A 21,929-nucleotide genomic window follows, 5' to 3' on the forward strand; every position below is an offset into this window, starting at 1 on the left:
CTCTAGTGAGCAACATGATGTCAACAAACCGGTAACCTAACTCCACACCAAATGTGATTCGTATGACCATCTTGAGCGTTTCCGGTAAATGTGTGGGTGTGTCTTACGGTAGAATGACTTATCAATTCCCGAATAAATTCGCAAATGGCAGTGAATGAGTTAACGTCAATTTTTTGGATGTATTTTGAAGGAAATGACAAGTGGTGCGTTAGCAAACAATCGGAGAGATTCAAACTCAGAACCTCAAAACGGAGGATGGCGCACCGCCAAGTTGCCCCACACAGTGTCATGTGAATTACAATTTCTTTATTGAATCTTGATAAATATAAAATACCAGCACATCATCAAACAGGACACATAATTTAGACGTGAGCAGGCAGGAAAGTGAGATTTTTAGGCGGTTGCGGCGTCGATCTCTTTCAACACGATAGTCTTGGGGTTGGTGGTGACACTTTTGGTGGTGTTGTATGTCTTGTAGATACCGATGAGCCGGTCTGCAATCTCAAACATGTTGTTCCTCAGCGAGATGACGATGAACTGAGCGTTCTTGGTTTGCTCCTGCGGGTGAACGCAAAAAAAAAAAAAACCCAGCTGTGAGCTGTAGTCAACGTGGTGCTTTCAAGGTCAGTTTAGAAAAATGTCTATCTTGGTACTCACGTAGATGTAACATGCCACGATGGAAACGTTTTTGAAATCCAAGGCGGCGTCAATCTCATCCATGAAGTAGAGCGGCGTGGGTTTATAGTGGTGCAGGGCGAACACCAATGCCAGAGAGCTGAGGGTCTTCTCTCCTCCTGACAGGTTGAAGATCTTTTTCCAGCTTTTCCTTGGAGGTCGCACACTATCACACACACACACATTTTATTTTGTTATGCTTAGAATATCTTGTTTTCTATCCTTTCACTCCCACCCCAATCCCTCTTCAATTGCTGCTGTGGACTGCAAATTTCCCCATTGCGGGACGAATAAAGGTATTCTGATTCTGATTCTGATTCCCGTTTCAATGGTTTTGTGAGGTCCGCATAACTCCAGCTAAGAAGTAAGGACCACCGTTGCTGATAAGTTAAGGGAAGAACTAGTGTTACATTTGAACACTAAACGCCACCCCATTTCCTACTTCAACTTCTTTCAAAACAAAGAAATAAAAAAGTGGACTTGAAACTGAAATTACAGCAGGAGTGAGGTTTCTGAATGGGTCCATTCAAAGTCCTCACCCCTGTTGTGAATTTGGTTGAAATATTGTTTTACTTTTTGTGGTATGAACCTTTTCCTCTCATTAACCACACACACACACAGTGAGTAAAAAGTGTGTGTATCCAAGTAAAATGAAAATACACGCCAAAAATCATTTTGGGTGAATTTGTGAGGACCTTTCTGAAACTTTAACAGATGCATATATAGACCTTCTAGAAGCCTATAGAATGAAAAACTTGTGAGGACCGTCCAAAAGGTCAAAAATGTCCTCACTACGTATGGTATAAAATATTCGTGGTCCTCACAAGGCTAGTCATACAAACACACACACACACAAAGTCAAACAAGGAAAAAAGGCGATTCAATACCACCAATGACACCCACCTGAACATGATGCCCTCAGAGAAAGGGTCCAGACTATCCACCAGCTCCAGCTCGGCATCGCCCCCAAGTGTTAGCATTTGGTAGTTCTCCTTTAGCTTGTTGGTAATCACGTTGAAGCCGCTCATGAACTCGCTGAGGCGTTGTTTGCACAGGTTCTCGTAGCCGAGTTTGAAATTGGCCCGCTGGTTGGTGATCTCATCCAATTGGGCCACGCGCTGGAGGTACTGCTCTTCCTGTGTGAAAAAAAAAAAAAACAAACAAAACCATCGGATCATGCTAACGTTCCGTTTTTCCGGACAGTTTTGCTTTACAGGGTCACGCGCAGCTGATTTTGGACGACCATTTGTATATCGAGTAACGTACTCCCTGCCTTGAAGTGACGGATTTCACAACAGGGGTTCCCCAGGTCATGAAGGCGTCGACATCAAGATTTAGAGGTAATGTACGGCTCATGATGAAATACAGTGATACCTCGGTTTACAAACCCCTTGGCTTACAAACTTTTCGGTTTACAAACGTTACATTTATGCAATTTTATTTCCTTAAGATACGAACTTTACCTTGGCATACGAACTTTTTTCGTACACGGAGCTGCCTCGATGAGTGATCAGAATCAGAATACCTTTATTCGAGTGATGAGTCGTTCTTCTAACAACAAAATGGCAGGTGACTGTTTTTGTCCACTATTCCCCGTCCCCAGTCTTCGGTTAAAGCCACGTGATTGGTCAAGAATCCAGAGTCAAGAGACAGGCAGACGACAGTGATCTATTAGCTGGCTATTAACTATCTACCTGACTAGCTATTAGCTAGCTTTCTACCTATTTGAGTTACTTTCCGTGTTGAGTGAACGCTGGCGCGTGCGGCTGCCGCTGCTCACCCACAGAAAAAAAAACGTATCATGTGACTGTAAAGTGACCTTGAGTTTTGAAAGGCGCTTAGAAATTAAATGTATTATTCTATTATTATAAACCAATAGCGATGTATTGCATTGTATTTTGGACAGCCACCCTCATTTCAAGCTCATATAACTCCAGGCCCATATAATTTAGGAATTACCATTTTTTTTCTGATGAAAGAACAGAGTCTAAGGTTTCTTATGCTGCATTGAATGTTTATATAGTGCCAAAACTCAATATTCTGTGGCTCCTGGAACTTGAGTGACAATGACAAAAACCCTGGCACTGGAGTGGACACATTTTTGTGCACGCCTGGCAGTGAATGAGTTAATTATTGATGAGATACACGCAAACATTTGAGAAATGAAGAAAATGGCAACAGATGCAATTGCGAGACAAATGACACCCGTAATCTTTCGCTCGTTCGTACCTTCTTCTGATACTCTGCGATGGCGCCCAAGTTGGGCTTCATTTGGGCACACTTTGTCTCCAAGGTGACCATCTTGCTGCTGATGATGTTGGGGTCTGCGATGTTGTCGAGCTCCTCGGGCGTGAGGACGGGTAACTCCTCATTGGGCGTACCCTCCACGGCGTGGAGTGAGAGCTTTGAGGCCTAATGGCACAATCGGCAGCCGATAGCGCGTTACCGCCAGCGTTGATTCCGGCGCGCTGAGGCGGGCGCCTAACCTCCTTCTGCCAATGTTTCATCTTGTTCTTGTGTTCGCTGACGGCCGCCTCGATCTGCTCCACGCGTAGCCGCACGCTCAGGGACTCTTCTTGTAAGGCGTGATCCTGCTTTTGTAAGACATTTATCTCCTGCATCACGGTCTGGTGCTGTTGCTTCACCTCAGGGAGCGCCGCCTGGAAAACAAGGAGGGTCATTTAGTCGTAAATGCCGCTAGTTCCATGTGATGGACCAACTAAATAGGCAGGGGGTTTCCCCAACGTACAAAAAATAAATAAATAGTGCAAGGCGGTAATGGCAATCGGGGGTGATTTCAGGGAAAAGATATCACATTCAAGATGAAGTATTGACTAATTCATTGCCAGACGTGTGAAAATGTGTCCACTCCAGTGCCAGGGTTTTTGTCATTTTCACTCAAATTCCAGGACCCACAGAATATTCCGTTTTAGGACTACATAAATATTCAATAAAGTGTAAGAAACCTTAGACTCTCTTCTTTCGTTTGAAAAAAAAAAAATAGTTCATTCCTAAATGATATGGGTCTGGAGTTATATGAGCTTGAAATGAGAGCGGCTGCCCAAAATACAATGCAATACATATACAGTAAAGTCTCGTTATATCGATAGTACTGCTTATTACGATACTATTTCGATGAACGCAAGGAGAAAATTTACATGCCGCAGGATCGGATATATCGATAGTCCGGTTATATCGATATTTTTTTCCGACTCCGAGAATATCGATATAACGAGACTTTACTGTATATTGATTTATATAGCAATTTAATAACAGCTAAAGATGGAAAAAAAAGCGCTAAAATGGAAAAAGGGGATGTTCTGCCCCCTTGTGGAAAAGAAAAAAACATTGCCAGAGACCATGGCCAGTGCTTTATCGGCACCCAAGCATGAAAAAAGAAAACCCAAATAAATTTGGGTATGGTGCTCGTCATATGTTTAATTCCCGAATAAATTTGTGAAAGGCAGTGAATGAGTTAAAGGCTTTTTGATTCTGACAGTGACGTAAAACAATCTAGTTGATTCCTAAATTATATGGATCTGGAGTTATCTGAGCTTGAAATGGGAGCCGCTGTACAAAAGGCAAATGCTGCCCCCTCGTGAAAGGGAAATAAGAGGTCTGACCAGTGGTTTGTCGACACCATCGTTCATTAGCGTTTCATTTAGCATAAACCTAATTTTTACATCTTAAAAATACATAAAGACTACATCAATAAATAGGACACGCTCTGACCTCAGCTTCTTGACAAGCTTTCATGACCTCTCCCGCCTCGTTCTCCAGTTTCTTCAGTTGCTCCGCGAATGCCGCCAAAGACTTGCCGTTGTCCTCCAGCTCGCTCTGCAAGCGAGTCACGCCGTCCTCACACTTCTTCAGGTTGCTGCACAGACACGACAAGTGCTCCAACATGAAGTCGAGAACGGACGGACGGGCGGGCGGGCGGTCCGCGGTCTTCGGCGCAGAGGAGCCTCGCTCACCGGTCTGCCGTCTTGATGGCGACTTTCGCTTTGGTGATGGTGGAGGAACATTCGTCGAGGGCTTTGTTGATCTTGTCCAGCTTGTCCTGCTGAGCCTTCAGCTTGTGACTGGTGATTTCCACAATCAGGTTATGAAGCCTCTTCACCTCGTTTTCAACCTTTCCGGCTTTACTGGATGCTGCGTCGAAAGCTGCGGAGGAACATCCAGGCTTACTCAACATCCAGGCTTTCTTGCCCAACAGGTGGCCAAGACTGGACAACATCATATCTGCAACCGGTATGTTGTCAAACATCTATCATAATTATCTGCCATCGATTTCTGTTCATTTTTCAAAACCCATTTGCACTTTCAATGCACGTTTTTTTTTTTTTAAAAATATGTACCGAATATATCTAATATATAATAAGACTTCCATGACATTTGCTTTCGACGTTACGGGGGGCCGACGCACGAGCGTAAAATGTCACACTAATCCGTGCTTAAGAGAATTCCCGCCTCTTTTGGCAAAATAATAAAGTTTGTTTTATTTACCTTTGTGTTGGTCGTTGATGGCTTTTTTGCATAACGTGTCTCAAGGAGCTCTGGGTTGTACTTCTTGGAAGTTGTGATATTGCAACAGCAACAGATGCAGGCAGACACACTAGAAACTTCATTAATAGCTGGTTCTCTTGCTTATATGTTCTTTTCAAATTGTGCGGATGGCTTGTGCGGGTTATTTGTGGAGCCTGATTGATGGGATATTTTAACCTTGCAGTGTACACTTTGGCTTTGAACTATCAAAGTTTAAACGAATCCAAATTTCACTGTTTTCTATCCATTTTGTCACTCTCTGTCGTCTGCCTGTTTCTTTAGTGTTTAAACCACCTCCCGTCACTGCTGCGTTCTTGACCAATCACGTGGCTTTAACCGAAGCCTGGGGGCGGGGAATAGAGGACAAAAAAAAATGTTGGCAGCCATTTTCTTTTTGGGAGAAGGGCTTCACTCTCTGTCTGTAACCCCCACCCCTCACTGCTGTGTTCTTGCCCAATCACGTGGCTTTAACCGACGACTGGGGGCAGGGAATAGAGGACCAAAACAAGCCGGCTGCCATTTTCTTTTAGGAGAACGGGCTCGTTCGTGAACGACACATCACTCATTGTGGCAGCTTATAAATTTAACGCTCGTAAACCGAAAAAGTTCATAAGGCAAGGGGTTCATAAACCGAGGTATCACCGTAGTTGAAAGGTGGCAGCTCGGCGCAGGAGTTGTTCGCAACAATGCCTCACTGTTCAAATCCCAGCCTTCTTGTAAGTCGTTGAGATCGGAGTCTAGATCATCCGTGATCGCCGTGAGTATTAGCGGCACGGTAGGCAAAAATGGAAGTTTGAAAGGAATTTGCACACACCTTTTTTGAAGTCCTCCAGAGACTTCTCCATCTGCTTCTGTTTGGTCTTGTCCGGGGCAGCAGCCAGCACATTGGCTTCCAGTTCCTTCATCTGCACCTTGAGGTGATTCTTCTGGTCAGCCAGACTCTGTCGGATATCAAGAGAGACTCTCGTTGGAGGAGACGGCGCCCGTTACGTTTGGGGCAAGAGTTTTGTGCTGCCCACGGTCATGCTGTTGACGTATTTTTCCAGAGTGTTTTTCATGTCACGGAGCTGAGAGTGGAAACGTTGGACTTTCTCTTCCAGCTGCAGCTTTCTCTCCTGGCAGCCCTGTAGCTTAGTCACGTTTTCATTCAGCTTGATCTCCATGCTGTCAAGCTGCGGACATGCGCATGTCGTTAGGTTCTACAACGGAACTTGGCCTGCAGATCACATTATATCATCCATTTTTTGAGGGGCGAAAATTTCTCAACAAAAACATACAGTAAATTGTTTTCCAAAGAAAAGCACTGCATAATATATTTTGACAGAGGTGTCAAAATACGGCTGAAGTACCTCAAAGGACAACCGACACAATTTTTTTGTTTCCTAACTGACATCAGGAGAACGTTTTATAGCATCTAAAATACCCAAAACACGCGGGCTGATATTTTTAGTCAAATGCAAAAAACCAATAAAAATGAGTTAGTGTCCCAAAACTACTGCTCTACAATCAAAACAATGGCTTCAGATTCGGAGAAGATGCTTTCTTGTTACTCATCCAGTTATGAATATGATTCAATTCTGAAGAGGAAAGCATAAATGTTTGCAATCGATTAAAGAAGTCGTTCCGTAGCATTTTGAGGCGTATGGACTCCAAAGTAGCGCCCAGAAAATGCGCAAGATGGCGCCCTAGCGCCGTTGGAAATGGGCTGATTTGTCTGTTGGGAATTTGTGTCAACTTACACCTTCATGCGTGTTACCGCAATTGGCTGTGACACACAACGATTCACCATCGCGTTATTTATGTAGTTTTCCTTCTAATTTCGCGATCGACACGGTGTCTTCAGATGAAAAAAAGTACCCAAAATGCATTGTGTGTCGCTTTCTCGGTCATGGGTGTTCCCTCCGTGACGTCACGTAGGGCATCATCATCATCAACTCGAAAACAAGACTTCCTGAATATTCATCTTTGTAAAATGCGCTCAGTAGAAGTCATTTGAAGTGATTGGATTGGATTGGATTTGCCTTTATTAGTCTCGCAGTGGAGAAATTTACATTTCACAGCAGCAAAGTGATAAAAGGAAGGAAAGTAGAAAAACAAAATACATGAGCTGCTGGAAAGGCAGCCACTCTCGCGCCGCGATTTTACAAATTATGGACGCAACTTGTCCGGAGGTGTCGGTTGTCCTTTCAGCATTTATTTAAATAGTATTGGATGATTTGATGAACACATTCAAATAATTTGTACACACCTCCTTCTGAGAGACCTCAGTGTTGAGAGAGGAGCCCATCCTGCCCTTCATTACTCTTCCTCCGCCAGTCATTGTTCCTGCGGGGAGGACACAGTTGTGCACACAGGAAGATTAGTGTCATCAGGAACATAAGTTGAGGTTTGGGAATGAAAGAGTAGGCCACACACCAGCCATCTCGATGATCTGGCCCTTGAGGGTGACCACCCTCCACCGTTTCTCCCTCTGGAAGGCAATCCTCGTAGCCTGCTCCATGTCCTGGGCTACCAGGGTGTCTCTCAAGGCAAAATAGAAGGCCGGGCGAACGCTGGCATCCTTCACTCTCACCATGTCAAAGAGACGGGGGCTGTCCTCAGGGGTGCGGATCGAGCCCATGTTTTTTTCCCAAATCTTCATCTGATGGGAGAAAAGGAGGTCAGTGCGAGAAGCAGTAGTTCCAGATAAAGCATATTTACCTTGTCAAGACCAATGAAGGTGGCCACGCCGATGTTCTGCTCTTTGAGAAATGTGACACATTTCTGAGCTGTGTCGATGGTGTCCACCAGAATGTGATCCAAAGCGCCACAACTGGAGGAAATTGCCACGTCGTATTTTTCATCAATGGCTCCCAGATCTCCCTACAAAACAATCAATATCAACATATGGACATCAGGGCCACTGCAAATATAAGTACAGCGATACCCTGGCTTACGAACGCTTTAGCTAACAAACTTTTCGCCTTACGAACATTAAATTTGCGAGAATATAATCTTGGCATATGAACTAGTTTTCGGGAAACACACGGAGCGCCACGATGGCTGGCGGACTACTTTACCACATCCCCTTTCTCTGAGTGCAGACGTAGTTTGTTATCGAGTGGATACTTTTGCTCTTTTGAGAAAGAAAAAGACCCCACCACAGGCTAGTGTTCAGCCAAAGAGGACAAAAAACTAAATTACGGTCGAGCAGAAGGAGATAATTGAGAAACACGAACGAGGTGTGCGTTTGTGTGACTTAGCGTCCCAGTACCAGTACGCTAAGTCGACCATTGCTACGTGTGGCTAAGGGTGTTTTTCTGTGTTGTCCAAGCAACGATCTCAGGCAATAGAAGAGGGTGGAAAACTTCTGTTGATTTGGATTAACGAAAAGCAGCTGGTGGGGGACAGTGTGAGTGAGAGTATTATTGCCGAGAAAGCACGGCAACTTCACTCTGATATCATCAAGAGGCAACTACATCAACGAACATCACAATGGTAAATAAAACGACTTTATTATACAGTACAGTTTATTTATTTAATTACAATACAATAGCACATTTATTATACGTAAAATAAGGTATATTGTGTGTAGTTTTAAGGCTTATTTAGTAGAAATTTGTGTTTTGTGGGTACCTGGAAACGGATTATTCTCATTTTTAATGGTTTCCTATGGGAAATTAATGTTTGGAAGACACACTTTTCACATTACACACACTTTCTGGGAACCAATTAAGTTCGTAAGCTGAGGTATCACTGTAAAATGTTTTGGGCTAAATCAGGGAATACACAAGTTGAAACCAACCAAATGTAAAACTTTTGGTACAGTTAATCAAATTTAAGAGCACAGCCAGTCCCAGTCATGTGGGTTCTTAAAACCTGCCCCGAAGAGGCGAGCAGTGATGAGAACAGCCACTTTTAAGAAAAACATGAGGTGGAGTATTTTTTTTTTTTGGAGGGGGTGAGCACAGAAGCACCCGGACTTGTCTTGAATGTACCAAGAAAATTGAGTTATTCATGAAATAAGATGCAGAGCTCAAAACTGCCACCAGTATGCTCGCAAATGCCCTCCCTCCCAATATGCACTCGTAAAAATTTAATGTGGTCGCACAGCGTGGGTGCATGTTTTAAGGCTCCTCCAGGTACACACAAGCCGATTTGCTCTAACTTTTGTGTCCGTTTGATAGACTGCACACAGAAAGCGGAATGTGCGTCGGGTTAAATCTTTCCTCTATACATTTAATGAATTTTCAAGTCGAGATGTGTTCTTTGCCACTTGAATGTCCATCTAAGTTAACTACCACTATTTGCTTATTGGCTTCCTACTTCAAACAAAAGTGTACATAAAATTCTCAACATTTCGTCAACGCAGACTGCGAGCTTTGACTATTTTCAGTTGTAGAATGAAAAACTATAATTGATGTTGGTCCTACTATTTAAAGGACAACCGACGTCTCCGGACAAGTTGTGTCCACAATTTGTAAAATGGCTTCAAATGACTTCTACTGAGCGTATTTTACAAAGATTCCACCGCATATAGCTATATTTTACGTTTTAAGACTCGCGCTGAATATGCCGGAAGTTGTGTTTTTGAAATGGCGACGAGTCCTCACCCTACGCCACTGAAGGAACGCCCCTGACCAAAAAAAGGACACATTGTAGCAGTCCTTCCATCACGTCAATGAATTTTGCTGTACTTGTTTGGTCTGAAAACTTCATGTTGCAACAAAAAGGGGCAGAAGAGGGCGACAAAGCTCCGTGTAAGGGGCTGATTAATTCCAGACACGGAGCTTTGTCGCTATTTTCTGCCTCTTTTTTAGTGCTACATCCCCCACTGCCTCAAAATGTCACGGAATAAATTCTTTAATCGATTGCAAAATGTATGCTTTCCTCTTCAGAACTATTTGAATCATATTCATAACTGGATGAGTAACAAGAAAGCATATTCTCCAAATCTGAAGCCATTGGTTTGATTCTCCAGCAAGGCAAGACGTCTTGGGGCGGGACCTTCTGAAACTGGCCACTTCCGGGTTCATTTTTTATTTGCAGGTTTTGGACACTTTAAGTCGTTTTTATTGGTGTTCCAATAAACCATCGTCTCCATGGAGGTCATCGCCAGTCAGACAAAAAACCCTTACAGGAATTAAAGTTGCACAACATTTTTTCCTTACTAGTCTTCCAAGAATACCAGGAATTCTGCCACTCTTCTTCTGCTGCATGAGAGCATCCAGGACCTTGCCCCGACTTCGGTTGGAGGACATGGAGGTCTTGGCCTCATCCACCTTCTGTCTCATTTCTCTCACGATGTGACGGGTTTCGTTATCCATCTTTGTCAGCTGCCCCAGCTCTGCCTCGTCCTGAAAAGAAAAAATGGACACTCTGGTATGTCTTTTTTTGCCCCTACATACCGTAAAGGAAAGCCTTACAACGGTTTATTCACCTTCCCGAGTTCTTTCTCGGTTTTCGGTATGTTGACTTCCAGTTCTTTAATAGCGGCATGGCGCTCCTGCAGCTTGTCCGACGTGGTCTGAAGGGCTTGTTTGGCAGAATTCAGCTGTGTTACGGCCGTGTTGTGGCGACTCAGGTAGATGTCAATCTCAGACTGCGCCAGGTCCATACGAGAGCGCGTCTCGTTTACGTCTTTACTCAACTCCATCAGATTTTTCTCTTTGGCCTGACAACAGGAAGCATAGAGACGAGGGGTAATTTTTTTGCTTTTTTTTCGTCTGTATCATAAAATCTAAACCATAAACCATAAAGGACAATCGACAAGCTGTGTCCATAATTTGTAAAATCACTTCAAATGACTGTTACTGAGCGTATTTTACAAAGATTCCACCGCATATAGCTTAGCTATATTTTACGTTTTAAGACTCTCGCTGAATATTCCGGAAGTCCTGTTTTCGAGTTGATGACGATGCCTGACGTGACGTCTGAACGCCGCTGACCGAGAAAGCGACACACAATTCATTTTGGGTACTTTGTTTGGTCTGAAAACTTTGTGTTAATGACGAAATTAGAAGGAAAACGCAATAATAACACAATGGTGAATCGTTGTGTGTTGCACCAAGACTACTATTTGATACGAGTTGACACAAATTCCTAGTAGACAAATCAGCCCATTTCCAACGGAGCTCGGGCGCTATCTTGTGCATTTTCTGGGACGCTACATTGTAGTCCTGACGGTTCGAATTGATACGAGAGGACTTCTGTAATCGATTGCAAACATTTATGCTTTCCTCTTCAGAACTATTTGAATCATATTCATAACTGGATGAGTAACAAGAAAGCCTCTTCTCCGAATCTGAAGCCACCGTTTTGATTCTAGAGCAAGGCAAGACGTCCTGGCGTGACGTCACGAACAAGGTTGCGCGACCTTCTGAAACCCGGCATCTCCAAAGTCATTTTGAAGTAGTTTTGGGACACTTTAACTCATTTTTATTGGTGTTTTGCATTTGACTAAAAATATCAACCTGCATATTTTGGGTATTTTAGATGCTATAAAACGTTTTTCTGATGTCAGTTAGGAAACAAAAAATGGTGTCGGTTGTCCTTTAAGTGTGTGAATCTGGAATGCATCTCCCGCAATAAACGGGTAAAAGGAAATGCTGCTTATCCATACCTCTTTGTCTTGTTGCAAGCCACTCGTCTCTTCTTTTAGGCTCTCCATCACCTCCTTGAGTTTCTCCTCTTCCTTCCCTTTCTGCTTCTCCAGTTCTCCCGTGCGAGCTGTGGCCTCTGAGATGGCCTTTTCACTGTTGGTCGGTACATTGCGCACCTCTTCCAGCTAAAAGGAGGCCAAACTAAAAGTCAGCTTTTAATGACAGGAGGACAGAACAAAATAACAGTAATAATGTATATTTTCATATTATTAAAAATTTTAAAAAAAAGAGCGAGAAAGAGGGAGAGATAGATGAAGTGCAAGGCACAAGCCCAGATCACAGGGATGCATCTGGGAAATTTAAAACGGGGTTCAGTTGGCCCCCTTGTGTCTGAAAAAGGGGGCAAATTCTAAAATGAATGGGCCCCATTTAACTAGATTGCCGAAGCATACAAAACTGATTGAAATAAACCAAAATACATTCACTCGAGCATAATATTTCTGCAAATAAACAATAATTTGACTCAAATGTATTTTTCTAATATAGTATATCAAACATTTTAATTGAAGTCAAATATTTTATTAATACATAAAATAAACATGTTCTATTTTCTTTAGTTACTACGCAATCAATACTGTGCTATTTTCATATTCTACGATATTAGACAAAGACAAGAACAGACTTTGCGCAATATTTCTTACTAGTGTGTATTTAAAAATTTTTTTTTGATTTGAAGATTTCAAAGGTGCCTCAACAGCTCTGAAGTAATTCCCATTAGCCACTAAATTAAAATCATTAACACCAATCTGCAGCAACAATTTGCCACTATGCTCCGCAGACATTAGATTGTTTCTTAAAAACCAGAATACGTTTGTTTGCTGCCTGTTTTAAATGTCTTTTAGAGTTTTACTCCTGTTCTCACGCTCCATATTGCACCCATAGATGATGTCGTTGAATGTAAATACTGCAATGCACCATCGGTAAATGACTATTCGATTATCTCTTTCGGCGGATCACGGAAAAACCCGAAATAATCCTCTATCACGCCTTTGGAACGCACTCAAACAAATGTAAGGTGATTATGGCTCGATATCGGTAAGGCAAGTTGGCAGATGACCAGTTAAAACCTCTGAAGGAAAACGAACAGTTTTCAATTGCTGTTTAACTAAATTTGTTTCTTCAGCTATTTTAACAGAAGTATGTCATATGTAGTGCGGATCATGTCGCAATATGCGCTATTCGTAATAGACTTGCCCGCCGGTGCTGGCGCAGTGGAGTACCAAAGTTGCATCAGCGGCTGTCAAAATGCGCAAATGGCGCAAGGGTGTGGCCCAGATGCATCCCTAAGATCATGCGTGGCACTTCGAGTGGGGTATTATGAGCATGGGGTTAGTTAACACAGGGTGAAAATGTGAACGTGGCTGTGGGGAGTGAAACGCAAGCCAGGACGTAGTTGACTTGTGTGCACCAAAACACCACTCAAGGAGTTTTCCAGCCCTTTGTCCCTCAAATCAACACATCTCCATAGCACCGCCACAGTACATGTGCATACAATGTGACACTTTTTTGTGTTCGAGTGTGTGTTTCTGTGCGTCTTTTCCATGACGTTGGGGACAGGAGTCCACTTGTCTGGCACTTCACAGCCCCCTAGTGGATACTTATGATGAGCTTTTTCTTACTGGCTTGACAATATGATTTACAGCATTGAACGGTTTTTACGTTGTTTTTACAAGAACTCTGCGGTTTTCCAACTCAGAAAAAAAATATGGCAATTTAAAGCACAGTCTCAGCATATAAATGTTGCATTTTTATGGACTGGAGCTTGAACAGGAGCCATGAAGCAATTAGTTTACACCAAGGAGCCTTATTTGTTTTTAAGTCACTGTAAAGTGGATAAACCATGACTCTGCATTTTTAGAGAATTAACCTTTTTTCTTTTTAATAACAGGGGAATATGTTCTGCTCTACTAAAGAAATTGTGCATTGATCAAATAATTAAATTGATGGGGAATAAAATGATTATTTCAACAGAAAATAGCAAAACATAAGATGATAGTTCCAGTGTGTATTTTTCTGAGTGATGTGTATTTAATTTAAAAACATTACAAAAATTAGAATGATTTGTGTTCCCACAAACAGGAAATTGTCTGAGTGCTTTTTGTGCCTGCTGGCCAGAGGGCAAAAAAATAAAAAATAAATAAATAAAAATGAACACAATACCACTGCTTGACTCATCGTGCAAATCTGCATCTTTTGTCGGTTTCTAGAATAAACACAAAAATTACTCACTTGCAGTGGACCTGAATACTCACAGTAAAATAAACCAATAATACACCAGCACCGGTGAATCAATCGAGAACCGAATTAAAACTATTTTTTAAAAAAAAGGTGTACGCACCTTTTCTTGATCTTTCTCCAGCTGCTTCTGCAACTTCTTGCTCTTGCTTCTCGAGTGTTTGATCTTCTCGCGCAATTCAACATCTTGCAAATCTAGCTGGGTGAACATCTCCTTCTGAGTCTCAATGTACTTGTTGATCTTGTTCTGTTCCCTGGTGGAGCAAACTTGGTTTTGAACTTGGCATTCACGCCAGTACCCCTCCTCTCAATACAATTTTAGAGGAAATGGTAAAAAAAAGCACTCTAATGGATAGTGGTAATGCCACAAATATTTACAGCTTTTATTACGTTTTACATTTTATGAAGTACCGTGAGATTTTACAGAAATGGAACTATGATTTTGAGTTTTCCTTCCTCAAGAACAAGCATGAACGACAAGCTTAAAATTAGAGACACAGATAGGCGGGGCGGGACACAAAAGTTCAACAAATATGCCAAAAAAAAGTCTTACTTCTCCACATTTTTGAGCTCCTGATTCTTTTTCTCCATCTCTTCTGATATCTTAGCGGTTTTCTCTGTGAGTTCTTTGGTGTCCTCTAATATCTTGTTCTTTTTCTGCTCTTTTTCCGCCACATGCTTTTGCAGATCATGACTAAGAAAATGGATCAGATATGAAAGGGAAAAAGTAGCATTGAGAAGTTACACCTGATGATTCAATATTTTTATTTTGCAATTACCGCCTTGCGCTGAATTGTTTGAAGCGGAAGACAAAAAGTGCTGGTGTACTTACACATAATATTGGCAGAGGCGACTCTTGTGTTTGAAGATGTCATTTTCTAAAGTGAGAAACTCCACAGCTTTGTTCTTTTCTTTCTCAAGAGCATTTTTTTCCTTCTCCACAAGCTTGACTCGGTTGAGCTAAGGGTGTGTGAACACGAACCACTTTAAGATCAAGCCCAAGATCATGTGCATTCGCTGCATATTTACAAAATAATACAGCGGAAAAAGACGGAGTTCCACACAATCTGTTATGTGTGTGAGACAGCGTTCTAGATCAAACATTTAATCCCACAGGATTTACTGTAACATGAACGAATTCGTACTTAAAGTGTCACCGTTTGATGGCATTTTGAAGGGTTTTTCTTTTAACTGGCACTGTTCTATAAAAAGCTAACCACTCTGAAATAAAGTAAGACTACCGTTACTCACTGTTTGAAGACACTTGACATATCCTGAATGTTTTTAGCAGGGTGATCATGTCACCTTGTAGCATTACTGGAATTAATGTTTTGTCTTTAATTAAATAAAAATATTTAATTTGTTTATGCTACTGAAATGTAAATAATTGTATTGCTTATGTACTGGCCAGTGAGACCCATTCTTGTCTAACAAAGTTTCTATAGTTATCATTACACTTGTAGTCTTTTCACTAGTACCTCATTAATGTGATTATTTTTGCTCAACTCCAAACTTAACATTTTGGGGCTGTTAACTTTGAAGGCTCTACTGTAGTTTACATCATGTCATAGAAAAGCAAGTGACAAAAATAAATAAAACATTAAAAAATACATGTAGTGTATTTAAAAAAAATAAAAATAAATCACAGCTTGTCCTATCTAAACACACACACACACACACACACACACACACACACACACACACACACACACACACACACACACACACACACACACACATCTCGATATTAAACAAGAAACACACTGAGAGAACAAATGTGGATAAAATCACCTTCTCCCCTCTCTGTTCATTCAGGAGTTCAATTCTGTGGGCCAAAGTTTGGATGGGCTCCTTGAGACGACATGAGCCGATAATGTCCTCCAGGTACTCCAGCATTCCCTCGCTATGCTCCGTCTGACCTTTGGGCTTCATCATGGCAATTTGCTCCACCTCACCCTGAGCCCCAGCAATGAAAACACATCTGAGAAGATGACTCCAGTTGCAATAATCATTAATACAATTTAGCAAAATAGAAATAGAATTATTCTCTGAACTAATTTGTTACTTAGTCACACACAAAATGCTGATGTATACACTTCCGCATCAGAGAAAAACAACCCCCCCCCCCTATTTAGTGACAATGAGAACAATTCATAATGATACACATTAATCATTGAATCACTATTATTATTAATCACAAGTAACAAACACAAATATTTTGACATGTTTGATGGGAAACAAAGGTCTTATCTAACCATGTGTAAATTAATTCTAGCCTCTTTTCAAGGTCCCAGAACTGTGTCATGGACATTTTTGCAGTATAAGACGATGTCTGATTACAAGTTAAATTGTATCCATTTGAAGAAGGACAGCCTTGGGTAAGATCATTTTCAAGCTAAACACACATTCAATCTTGATGTAAAAAAAAAAACACACAAAAAAAAAAACAATGGCTCTTTGTATGTAAAAGAAAAGGCAGCGGGGGGAGGGCGGTTCACATCTTACTTTTATGTGTAAAAATAAAAAGACGATCCAGCAAAAGACAAAAAAAAACAAAAAAAAAACATGTCACCCTGGTCTAACCAGTGCACTAAATAGAGAGCTGTTCCTGAGCAACAGGCCTGGAAAAGTGACCTTGGAGAACAATTCTAATCCTCTTCCCATAGACATGCAGCCATGTCAAAAAAAAAAGAGCTGAAAATCTAACACCCAAGTACAGCAGAAGGGATCTCACACACACACACACACACACACACACACACACACACACACACACACACACACACACACACACACACACACACACACGATCAAGACACTTGTGTAAGTAACCAGCAGCAAACCACAAAAAGCACAACCAAGGGCAAAAAAAAAAGTGAGTGTTCACCGTAAACTTATGCAGCAAGTAAAACAATTACAATTACAGTGACAAAATATTGAAATCAACCATTTGGTGTTACTCTTGACATTAGGCATCACCCCATGAGCCTCAGGTTAATCAGTAACAATGCTCGGGACACACGTGTAACACAATCACAGCAACAAGTGTGACAGCCAAACTGCTTCAAACTCAGTTTAACTATGCAAGAATCGTATTCTTATTATTTTAAATAAAATATCGAAAAATGACAAGGCCATAAATTACATTGACAAAAAATTCAAGTGATTTTTTTTTTTAAATAATGATCGAGTGTGTTTGATCCAGCCACACTGAAGCAGCACTGCTAATACTGGGGTTCATCTATCGCGCCAATATTTACGTGCTGCTAAAGCGTGACGGATACAGGATGAGAAAGCTGACCGCCACCTTGTAATTAATTCATTCAGATTCCTCCCACGGGGGAAAAAAAGGGGTTATAAAAATCCTCGTCTAGCTTAAAAAAAATGCATTTCCTCAAAATTCTAAAGCAGCAAATAATGGTTTGCACTTTATGGATATTGTATCAAACCATGATGCGCTGCTATAGCACTCTAAGGGCATCTTCTTTGTAATAGCAACAGGTCCATCCCAATGACAAAAACAGCAAGGAAAAAAAAAACGAATACGAGTAAGAAACAAAACAAAATGTCATGTCACAAGCCAGTTAGAAAAAAAAAGTCAGGGTTACTACAAGAAAATAAAATGTTTTACCTGGAGGATGAGAAATCTATTATGGTCCAAGTCGATACCGTGGCTTCGAAGCAAAATGCCCACTTCTTTGAATGTGGCTTTTTTGCCATTGATATAGTAAGCCGAAGTATTGTCTTTGTGGGCGCTCCTGGAAACATAGAACTTGCTGTTGGGGATGACTTCGTAGTCATCTCCTTCCTGACTCAGAGAGAGAAGGGGGGGGGGAGGGGCAGAAGACGCGCAGTAGTTTAGGGCACAACAGCTCAGGAGAAATCCAGACAGCTTCCACACGTCATAACTCTTGAAAGTGCTAAATTCAGAAAAATGTTTCAATCGATTCACTCACCCTGGGGACAATTGACAAATGGGGTTTGCATAATGCTGACGTCAGAGCTTAAAGCAGCTAAAGTGTAATTAATTTAAACCCTCAAATAAAAAAAATATATATATATATTTTACGTGCTGGAATTGTGATCATTTCTTTTATTTTACTTTAAACTTTCACTTTAGAGCCAAGGGAGTTGTTTCAAGAAAGAGCAACATCAAACAGGAAGTGATCAGATGAGAAGTTTAAAGCATTACAGTATAAAACACCATATTACATTGTAATTTAATGTTATTTTACTTTATGTTGAGAAAACAGAAATGTGTTCATAGACAAAAAACACTGCAGAAGACAAAATATTAACTAGAAGCTAATTTTAAAAATAACTTTCCATTTTCAAGTCTTTTGAAATATAATTATTTTTGAATTGAAACGGCTACCCTGGTGATATTTGGCAATGCTTACAATTAAACAGCCTAAATAAAACCAACGTGGGAAAATATTGCGTGGGATTATTTTTTTTAATAGGAAGGCTACAGCACCGTATGAATAGTGTGCTACTGTGTGTGGGTGTTAAATGTCACTTGCCTGATTGATATGTGTCCATGTTCAGTCATTTGTGTACAGAGACTTTGGCAATCTGAATTTAAAGAAACTGACTCTATGAAATTGCTTCGGGTGGAAAGTACAGTAAAGTCTCGTTATATCGATATTCAAGGGAGTCCGAAAAAATATCGATATAACCAGGACTATCGATATATCCGACCCTGTTTGCATGTAATTTTCTCCGTGCGTGCATAGAAATAGTATCGATATAACCGGGACTATCGATATATCCGATATCGATATAACGAGACTTTACTGTATTTAAAACTAATGTATCCCCCTGATGCTCCATATGATAGAATTTTGGAAATAATAGAGTATATGTGTGCACTGTGAAAGCAGCATTCTGTATATATTTATATACCTTATCAATAATTTTTTGAAAATGCACCTCCACGGTACAGCTTTGGATGTCTTTGTGCTTATCAGAACTGTGGATAAGCACCGACAGCTTTTTCGATCGGATTTTTTGAGCTCTGTATCCAAACACAAAGAGCATGGAGTCGATCACATTGGACTTGCCACTTCCATTTGGACCAATGATGCAGGAAAAACGCTGCGGGACAGGAAAGGGTTAAAAATAAACTTAGATGTATTAATCACATAAAACATAAAGCACAGTAATTGTAAATACAAATTATTGTTTGACATTTGCTTAAACATTATAGGGTGACCAGGAGAGTATATTTTGTGTGCATGTGTGTGTGTGAGTGGTCAAATTAGATGAAAACATGGAAAAAACAACATGCGAAAATTCAGACAAGTGAGAAGTACTTTAGAGATGCGCAAACCAAATTAAAAATGCACATTTTCGGTTTAAACGCATTTTAAGAAAATTGCAGAGTAAAATGATTCTCTAGTTTTCTCAGTCGAGCATTACAAATAAGAACATTTGCATTACAAAAGACACTAACCTTGACTCCAAATGTCAACACACACACACACACACACAAGGGGGCTCGGTTAGAGAAGTGTGCTTTTTCTGTGTCATACCTTGTGAAAAGGCCCCAGAATCTGCTCTCCTTCATATGATTTGAAGTTGCGATTGACTAAATGCGTTATCATGAGGCGGGGAGCGCCAGGCTCATTGGCCATGGCTGGGGGCGGGGGTGGAGGGATGCTACCGAGAATCTCCTCCAAAGAGCAGCTATCAACTGCCTCGGCAGCCTCCCTGACACGCGGATCTGTGGCACAGGCAAAAAAAAACTACGTTTATTCCCCCTACTCTGCAACTCTGAGCGCGAAGGAGCGCTTTCAGGTGGGGGAGGGGTAACGCAGTACCCCCCCCCCCCCAAAAAAAAAAAACAACAACATACAAATAAGTTATAGAAACTACAACACTCTTAGATCTGTTTATCTTTTAACGTGTTCGTGACATGAGTGGCTAAAATTGTTGGAGGCGTGGGGCGGTTTGGGAAGGGGGGCAAACTTGTTTTGTTTCCAACACTGAAGCCCCCCACCCCTACACAACGACCCCCCCCACAAAAAAAATCTACGAGTGTCGCATCGACATAAACTACAATCACACATTATTCATATAATAACAAATATACGCCTCTCACGTTATCGACTACCAAGTCAGAAGAACGTGAACAAACTTATCAGTCAACCTGGAACACTCGACGCCTCAAATTAACATTAATTGATTAACAACGCATAACAACGTACAAAAGCAGACATTCCAATAACGAACGACCAGGAATAGACAAAAAACAACATTGACGCCCCACAACTGGGCCACAAACGCCACCGGGTGAACACAACTTGTTTTGGGATTGAGACACGCATACACATAAGGAGAAAAAGCAAGCCTTTGTTACTTGCCAATTGTCGGCGGCGGTGCTGCCTCCTCTCCCTGGCCATTGGAGCGGCTTTCTCGGGGGGTTTCGTCCAGTTCGTCCTCGGAGGAGGTATCCCGAGGCTGCGACCCCTTTTCGCCTGCTGACTTGGAGGCGGCGGCTGCAGTCGAGCTCTTTGCACTTTTAGATGGCATGATTTGAAGTCTGAAGGACTGGGTGTAGTGGTGGAATGAGGAGGAGGAGGGGGGTCACTGGTTTAAAAAAAGCGACATATCGGTGAGTGGGGTCGGAGCCTGTCAATCTCCCTCATTTTTTTCATCCAAGTCCCTTGATGGCCAAGTATCACCTGAGATAAATTTCTTTAATTCCAACCTTTTCGTAAAAGTAGACGAACGAGATAAACTATTTAATATATTCGCCATGCACATACATTTAATTCCCTGCTCTTATGGTGGAACAGTAAAAACTCGAGCGAACACTCGACCCACATTTTCTGAAGAAAATAGCAGTATATGTCTTTGCTGACGATTACTTTAAGAAACGGTTCTTTTTTTCAACACATAAAAAGCGGCAAAACTCCCCAATCTTTATTCAAGTGGAGACGACTCACTCGCAGTCTGTACAGTCCAAACTTTAACAAACAACTTCACAGTTCTCTTAAATTACACACTACGTGTTAGATAAGCTACCCCAGTAACAGAGATTTGAGTCCCTCTGGAAAATACTAACTAGTGTGGAATCTGTGGATGCGTTTTTTTTGCCACGTAAGTACTTTATTTTAAGGTCGCTACAGTTACCGTTTAGTCACTCGGCGAATGTAAAGTTAGCTATGCGGCTATGTGAGCAAACAAACGACGTGGAAAGATCGGTGGTGAAGTAGTGTTATTTTAAAATTGTTTACTTTGTGCACATTACAATACGAATGAAAAGTTAAATTTCGACTACAATTTTTATTCTCACGAACCGAGGCAAAGTGGTTTGTTTTAAGAGAACACGGGCATTCGCTAAACTGGAAACCACCGTGTTGCTTTTAAGATGAGTTTGTACGCGTAAAATTACATTCGGCGTAGTCACGAAATCGTCTGGCACAAAAAATAGTCTAGGTCAATATTAAGCATTAGCGGTTCCGATTATAGTATGTAAACCTGTTGTCGGATAAACAAAAATCTGATCTTGAATTGACGCATTTCAGTAAATAGACATAACCCGGCCACCAAGTTATTTTTCGCGGGCTTCTTCGTATACCTTTCTCAAAATCTTGATTAAAAGTCGCTCCCCCAGTATAAAAGTCGCTTGGGAAAAATAGCGGCGAATGAAAAAAAGGTGACAAATAATCCAGAAAATTCAGATCGGTGACATGTCGAGCGTCTTCTCGATTTGGAGAAGTGCAAGTTGTAAATGGCGCCTAAACTGAGCTGTCGAACCACATTCGTTATATACTGACGCAAGGCACCACGGACCGTGGTGCCTTGCGCAAAGGGAAAAAAATTCAA

At 41.4% G+C, this 21,929-nt stretch overlaps 1 protein-coding gene across 1 annotated transcript; it reads right to left on the reverse strand.

Moving 5' to 3' along the window:
* Window positions 1–286: 286 nt before the first annotated feature.
* Window positions 287–21,849, reverse strand: smc4 (structural maintenance of chromosomes 4). The gene is made up of 24 exons (XM_089014029.1): window positions 21,682–21,849; window positions 20,462–20,687; window positions 19,631–19,821; window positions 19,002–19,193; window positions 17,728–17,904; window positions 15,888–16,052; window positions 14,929–15,056; window positions 14,650–14,790; window positions 14,200–14,350; window positions 11,822–11,986; window positions 10,640–10,873; window positions 10,371–10,556; window positions 7,921–8,082; window positions 7,636–7,861; window positions 7,469–7,545; window positions 6,240–6,392; window positions 6,035–6,161; window positions 4,650–4,839; window positions 4,408–4,552; window positions 3,162–3,335; window positions 2,905–3,087; window positions 1,579–1,811; window positions 658–841; window positions 287–558 (listed from the first exon to the last, which is right to left on the reverse strand). The coding sequence occupies exons 2-24, from the start codon at window positions 20,628–20,630 to the stop codon at window positions 394–396; spliced, it is 3,918 nt and encodes a 1,305-aa protein (XP_088870155.1). The 5' UTR covers window positions 20,631–20,687; window positions 21,682–21,849; the 3' UTR covers window positions 287–393.
* Window positions 21,850–21,929: the final 80 nt, after the last annotated feature.

Source organism: Hippocampus bargibanti, linkage group LG14, assembly GCF_051943395.1.
Source record: "Hippocampus bargibanti isolate YZ-2025 linkage group LG14, ASM5194339v1, whole genome shotgun sequence".
Classification (NCBI taxonomy): domain Eukaryota; kingdom Metazoa; phylum Chordata; class Actinopteri; order Syngnathiformes; family Syngnathidae; genus Hippocampus; species Hippocampus bargibanti.